Source organism: Mugil cephalus, chromosome 20, assembly GCF_022458985.1.
Source record: "Mugil cephalus isolate CIBA_MC_2020 chromosome 20, CIBA_Mcephalus_1.1, whole genome shotgun sequence".
Classification (NCBI taxonomy): domain Eukaryota; kingdom Metazoa; phylum Chordata; class Actinopteri; order Mugiliformes; family Mugilidae; genus Mugil; species Mugil cephalus.
In genome coordinates, this window is record NC_061789.1 from 3,594,861 (window position 1) to 3,602,190 (window position 7,330).

Sequence of the window (7,330 nt, forward strand, 5' to 3'; positions counted from 1 at the left end):
CAAATCTTTGCAGGGGTTTAATAATAATAATAATAATAAATTTTATTTCTAAAGAACTTTTTATTAAAAATCTCAAAGTGCTACAACAAAACAGCTTCTTACACAAAGTGAAAGAGTTTAGTGACTGTGGAGGTTAAGAACAATTTGGAAAGGCCAGTCTGAACAGGAAAGTCTTTGGCCTTTTTTAAAAAAGGTTAGTGATGTGGGGTTGGACCAATTTTCTGCCACAAATCAAATTGTAGGGGACGAAGTTGGTCTGGCTTCTAGGATATAAACTCCCCGCAGCACATCAACAATCATCCACAACCACACAAATACGATATTTACACTAAAACTGGGGAAAAAAAAAAAAAAAAGTGGACTCCATGACAGCTCCTCTAAAATGAAGCTAAAGAAATTAGAGCTCCCCCCGGTGTCTGGTTGCTGTATGGAAGACAGTAGCAAATTAGGACACGCCCCCATTTGGGTGAAAACATAGGAGAAGTTGCTGTGTTGTTTATTGGCCTTTAAACTATTAAAACGATAAAACTGAGATTTTCTCTGCTCTCCTCAAACTGAAGAAATGAACGGCTTCAGGACATAAAACAAGTGGACAAAGATGGAAAGATAGTTGATATGTGTATGTGTGAGGAAAAAGCTCACGTTAAATTATGATGCTAGCGTTAGCTAATATTAGTCATTTTTTTAGTCATTTTTTAAATAAAAGGGTTAGCATTGGCTAAACTGCTGTATTTGTGCCATGATTAATTAATTTAACATCATGGAATGATTATTAATTGATTACAGTTGTCACCTCAGGCCACTAAGTGGGGTTGTTCGCCCATTTCTCTGTCTGCAGGCTACATGGACATATGACCCCTATTTTTTTTTTGAAGTTTTTTTACGTAATGTTGCTGTTCGTCGCTTGGGAACAACATTATTTATGTGTCTGCCTGACTAACGTTAGCAGCTTCACCTGCTTTCCGGCCGACTAGCAACACAAAATAAACACTGACTACAGGGAGGATATGTGTTTACCACCAGTGGTTTGTTTTCACCCAAATGGGGGCGTGACCTAATTTGCTACAGTCATCTAAAGGTCATAAGCCCCACCCCCTCCATGTTAGTGGGCGGGGCTTGGGGAAACTAAAACTAATTAAGACGGTTTCTTTTCCGTTTTTTTAGTCTGATTTTAACTTTGCCGAAACCAAACCAAGAGTCCAGAGTCGCCACTGGATTAAATAAACTATAAATTCATAGTGGAAAAAAAGTGTTCAACATATATGAGGAGCTGGTGAAATCACACCAGAGAAAAGAACATATTCTCTTCCCTAACTGTGATCTCTAAAAGGTTTTAACCCACAAAAAGTTGTGCGTCCCAGAAAAAAAAAAAAAAAAAAAAAATGGACCTCAAGGGCAACACGACCCCACAGCGTTAGTTTACCGTGAAGTATCGGGCCCCACAGCTCCACAAAAACCAACCCACTCTCACACTCGTGGAGTCACATCACGCCATCGGAATCTCCGCCAGCTGCGCAGACTCAGCAGCTTCCTCCTCTCACCGTCACATCAGGGTTTTCCGTGGCTCTGCGCGGATTTAGTCCACTTATTTATTTCATTCCTCGTTATATAATTCACTTGAACCACACGCTGGTACACGCTGATCCGTCCTGCACCTGACACCGCATCCGACGCAGTAAGTAACATTTCTATCACACATCTACATACATATACACACATATATATAGAGAGAGAGACGGATTAAATGTATGTGCATGTGTGTGCATAGCTGCAGTGTGTCGGGGCTGCTTTGTTTTTGTATTCATGTCACGAATCAGTGAGATAATAATAATAAAAAAACGCGAAATTGCAAAATAAATGAAGGCAGGTCAGAGTCTTTAAATGTCGGATTATACATGAGAACTGATCGACGACAAACCTGCTGCTGGTGTTTGTGAACCGTCCTCTAAGTTAATACCGAGTCAGAGCAATAATCTTAATTATTCTAATCAGGTGAGTTCGGATCAAAGCAAAAATAATGTAAGTAAGTAAATTAGGGTGTGGGACATTAGTCGTGTTTTGTCTCAGTCGCGGGACAAGTGAACAGAACAGATGTTCTCCTGCAGCTGGATAATGATAATAATAATAAATAATAATAATAATAATAATCGTCCTCTTCTCACGACCCACAAATATATTAGCCTTTTTTTTTAATCTCCAGATCTTTTATTTATTTATTTATTTTTGTTTATTTATTTATTTTTGCGTCACAGTCCAACAGCTGCAGTGACGCTGACGTCACGCCCCGTGTCTGCGTGTCATAGACCACCCACTCAGAGACGCTGTGTGTGTACGCAGCATGTTTTACGTGTCCTGTTGACCTATTATCTAAAATAACAATTTATGACCAGAGCTGATGTTTCACAGCAAGAAGGTTCTGGGTTTGAATCCATAGACTGGGGAGGAAAATGGATGAATGAGTTCATGGTGACCAAACATACCCTGATCAGCCATATCATTAAAACCAGTGATTCATGAATGATGCTGTTGCAGTGTTCTGCTCAGTGCCAGAGCGGTAAATACATATATATGTATAAACACCTTCATGAAGAGAGGATTTAGAGCAGGTCTGTTTATATTAGAGGGTTTCCACTGGTGTACCTAATGAAGTGGCGAGCTCATCTGTATCTTGTGATGTTGTCTGGATGTCTTCTCTCTGACATCAGGTCCGAATATGACGTCTCTTTGTTCTGTCTCTGTGTTTTTTTTTCTCCACTCAAAGAGAAACCTGAAGGAGGCGACAGCGGTGACCTGGTTAAGCCTCGTGTCACTCACCTCCTCCTCCTCCGCCTCCTCCTCCTCCTCTCAGACGGACCAGAAGACAGCGACCACTGGCTGAGGAGACCTCTCGCATCCACATCATCCTCCCCCAGACCACCTCCTCCTCTTCCTCCTCTTCCTCCTCCTCCTTGTCTTCATCACAGCTGACATGGCGGACCCCAGCCTCACGTCGCCCTCAGGGACCCCGCTTCGCTCCCACAACGCCCCGTCCCTCACCCTCTCCTTCCCCTTCTTGAGGGAGGGGAGTCGGGTGTGGGAGGAGGGGAGGGAGCCTCCGCTTCCTCGGGATCTTCCCAGCCCACTGCCGACCAAACGCACCCGCACCTACTCAGCGTAAGTCTTCAAAAAAAACACTATTATCATCATGAAATACGTCCCCGTGGAGCCTGACATGTCGAATAATAGTCAGAAAATTAAATGATATTTAAGTGCAACTTTTAACATTGATAACCATTTCCAGATGATTCAGGGTTTGTATCATATTTAAAATTATTATATTAGAACTGAAAAATTCAGTATTTCAAATATTTCTTTTCATCTGGTTGCATCAGTTTTATGACCTTTTTATTTTGCTTTTTGCATCTGAATGATCATGCGAAAGATCAATATACTTGTTTATTTATTCTTATTAATTTTTCTAGTTTGATGTGACTTGAAAATTTAAAAAATTCACAAGTACTCGTTTGAGGACGTTGGGATTTCATCGCTTCCAATTCTGCTTTCGCATTAAAATAAACAGTTTGATATGTTGCTTCACATCGGTGACTTTAATGTAACATATATTGTAATAATCCCTGTGTCCACATATGAAAAAAATCAAAAACTACTTCATCAAAGATGATGCTTATTTTTATACTTCTGAGGTTCATACTGATCCCAAATACCTCGGAGAAGTTAAAGATGCATAGCAAACATAGCACTGGGTCTCCGGGGGTCGATCTTTCAACATTAATTTGACATCTTTGGTAAAACATGAAAAGGAAAGAAACCCATAATGTTTTCTGTTGAGGAAACAAACTGTCTGTTGAGTCATTTTATCGTTAATCACATCAGATTTAATTCGAACGTCCTCCTGTCTCCTGCAGGACGGTCCGCGCTCACTCAGGTCCAGTTTTTAAGGGCGTATGTAAGAACTTCTCCAGGTCACAAGGTCACGGCTTCATCCGACCGTCCCACGGCGGCGAGGACATCTTCGTTCACATCTCAGAGTGAGTGGCGACGAAAAAAACACGCACAAATACGCAGCATCAGCAGAATCACAAATAGAAACGACACACTCGACTCGTAGAAACTGAGCAGACAGCGTTGTGTGTGGTTCGTTTTTCCTTATATAGAAAAAAAATTGCTTTCCTGTTTCTCTTGGGACTTCTCAGTTTTTTTATTTAGGACAAGCAATAAATCAAATGTTACTCCGGCCTCAGCAAAGTTTGTGTAGTTGATACAACTCTTTCTGCATTTGTCCATATTTGACCATATTCTGAAAACTACTCCTTTAAAATAATAATAGTTTGCACCATTAGTTTTATGTCGCTCCTTGGCATTTAACACGTGTTTAAATGAAAAAAATAAGAACAAATTTAAATCAAAGAGCTAATTTAAGCTCTTTGTAAGTTGATTCTTGGGCTACAGTGGTAGATTATATATAAGATTATTCTTCTTTCTGCTCCCTTTCATTGAGATTGTGGAACATTTCTGCTTGTATTGACTTGTTTTTCTTTTTTAATCAAAGAATGAAAAAAAAATAAAATCTTTTTTTCTGGTTCAGCATCGAGGGCGAGTACGTCCCAGTGGAGGGCGACGAGGTCACGTACAAAGTGAGCCGGGTCCCACCCAAGAACCTGAAGGTGCAGGCGGTGGAGGTGAAGATCACACATCTCAACCCAGGGACGAAACACGAGACCTGGTCCGGGCAGATCATCAGCTCCTAGGGGTCTGGAGGTGCTGGTGGAGGGATGTAGGTGGTTGTTAAGTGGTGCTCTGGGACTCATGACTTTATTATTATTATTTTTAAAAATTGTTTTTTTTGAAACAATGTTTCACCTACACAGCAAAGATTAATAAATACATCGTTATTAGGGGTTGAACCAGATTCAGATTTTTTTGACTGTTATGTGATGAAAGTCGTCATCAAATCTAAACTCTTGACCTGAGTACATACGACGAGAAAGGACAACTCATCTGCTACATACTGTGAGCTGTAGACATGTATAGACTGTATAAAAACAGGCTGCACCTCAGCACCATTTGTAGCATTTAATAGTGTAGTAATAGTCAAATAACTTTATAAAATAGTTGATGTGCAGGACATTTGATGCAAGGGAGAAAATAGAATAACTGATGGGAACATGTTCTCCTCCTCCACACTAGGTGGCGATATGTGTCTTGTCAGCGGTTTAATACGGCCAACTTTCCAGTTGACCTATTATGTCATACAACGAGCAAGAGTGATTCATGCAGCAGACCGGGATTTCAAACAACAACCAGATGGAGAATAGTTCAGCTTTTTAAACATGAACGTAATGTGTGCGCTACTTCTGGTGCAGAAAAGATGGCGCTATCCCTCAGGTGGTTCTTCTGCCTGCTCTGTTTACCTTCTTCTTCTGCGACTGGCTTTCTTGGATGTTTTTGTTCCGGGGGTCATATGCCAGCGCAGCTGTTGTAGAGCATGCGCACACATGTTGTCCAGTTAAAGTGTATATATGCCGGAGAAAATCTATTTCAAACCTCATTATCTGGGTTAAGAACATATTGGAGATTGGATTAAGAGATTTTAGTCGGAGTAACGTGTTTACATGCACTTAAATTGTCCAGTTAAAGTCGGATTAAGGCAATAATTTGTGTTTTTTTTCACATGCAGGTTAACGTACTGATTGAGAGGATTTTGACCGTGGCTCTGCTAGCGTTAGCTGATGCCTTTGCAGATGCATTGCAGTAGTACTTTAGTTGTGTCTCAGGACTGATGTGTCACGGTAGTATGAGCTTTACTTTATTGTCATTGTACACAGTAACTGGGTTTACATGGAACCATATATTCCAATTACAATCAGTTCGGAAGTCAGACAGAAGAAAATAGTAATATCTGTTTAAAAGGGTCCGTCAAAACTTAATTGAAGCCAGGATAGACTGAAGCGTGGAACAAATTCAGAACCACTGGAAAACCTTGAAGGCTGGCTACTATAAGGCTAACACAGTAGCAAAAGTGGACCCCACAAACTTACCGAATGTAGCTAAACGTGTGAAAACAAAAGCAGCTGCTGTGCTGATTAGATGAGAAACCTCCATCTTTGATTAGTCACGTGATGTTTACATCATTCTGTGCTTGCGGGCGGCAGTAGCTCAGGGGGTTGTGTCCTTGGGCAAGACACTGCTTGATGTTGGTGGTGGTCGGAGAGGCCGTAGGGCAGCTGTGACTACTGAGGTAGTTCACCACCACCAGGGTGTGACTGTGTGAGCGAATGAATAATGCAAACAATTTTAAACGCTTCGAACATCTAAACGTGGTACATGTAAACATCAGACCTTTGTTGACTTGAAACCTTCAATCGGAATGAGAAAAAAGTCTCCATGTGAACCCAAGACTGGTGCAGGATGCTCTTACCATAGAAGTTTAATGATATAAAATAAGTAGGCAACAAAAAAATATAAAAACATAGGAGTCAGATAGCCCAGGGCTAAAAAAGTGCTTCATCTTTAGTGAAATGTTTTGTTGTTATTGTCTCGTGATCGGTGACTAGTCGACTAGTTCATATTCAGCCCCAGATGGTCTGAGCCTCCACGCTGATGAATCTGCTGTGCATGTGAAACGGGCCGTTGTTTGGACAAAGTCCTGTTCATTTTTTTTTTAATTCACAAGTCAGATTTTTAGATTATGAAGTCACCAGAGGGGCATTCAAACGGACGAGCAGAAAGCTCGACAAAAGGCTGGATTCAGTTTCACTTCCCGTCGTAGCAGCTGTTATTCAGTTGTTTACTTCTCCAAAGTTTCCAGCGTCACATGTCGAGTGCAAGTGTGGGTCAGATGACTTATGGCAACAGACTCTTTAGACTCTGGAAAGATGAGGACAGGCTCTGATTCGAGCAGATTTTGGTTGGATGTGAAAGTAGTTAAGAGAAAGGGAAATGAAATGTTGAGAAGAGCAGTTTATTTCTTTTTGGGTTAGAAACCACCTTGTATTTAGAGTTTGTTTTATATTTGCACCAGACAGGACGTCTCATGACCTCAGTTTTATTCCAGACTTGAGGAACACAACCTCATAAATACAAGAAGTCGTATTTCGAAAGAGAGTGAAGCAGAAACAGCAGATCAGATTAAACCAAACACAAAAACATGCAAGCAAGTATATTCTCATATCTTTTATTGTGTTGTCTAGTTTGTGGCTACTTATTTTAAATATATATTTAGTCATATGTGTGTGTGTGTGTGTGCGTGTGTGTGTGTGTCCTCAGATTTCAGGCTCCATATTTTTGGATAACACAGTCAAAAACTTGCACTTAAGAAAACTGCCTCCGG

At 40.8% G+C, this 7,330-nt stretch overlaps 1 protein-coding gene across 1 annotated transcript; it reads left to right on the plus strand.

The window, feature by feature from the left end:
• Nucleotides 1–1,309: 1,309 nt before the first annotated feature.
• On the plus strand, nucleotides 1,310–4,909 carry csdc2b (cold shock domain containing C2, RNA binding b). Its single transcript, XM_047572093.1, has 4 exons — nucleotides 1,310–1,675; nucleotides 2,762–3,153; nucleotides 3,906–4,028; nucleotides 4,586–4,909. Exons 2-4 carry the CDS (start codon nucleotides 2,969–2,971, stop codon nucleotides 4,746–4,748), a joined length of 471 nt encoding a protein of 156 aa, XP_047428049.1. The 5' UTR covers nucleotides 1,310–1,675; nucleotides 2,762–2,968; the 3' UTR covers nucleotides 4,749–4,909.
• The last annotated feature ends 2,421 nt before the right edge of the window (nucleotides 4,910–7,330 follow it).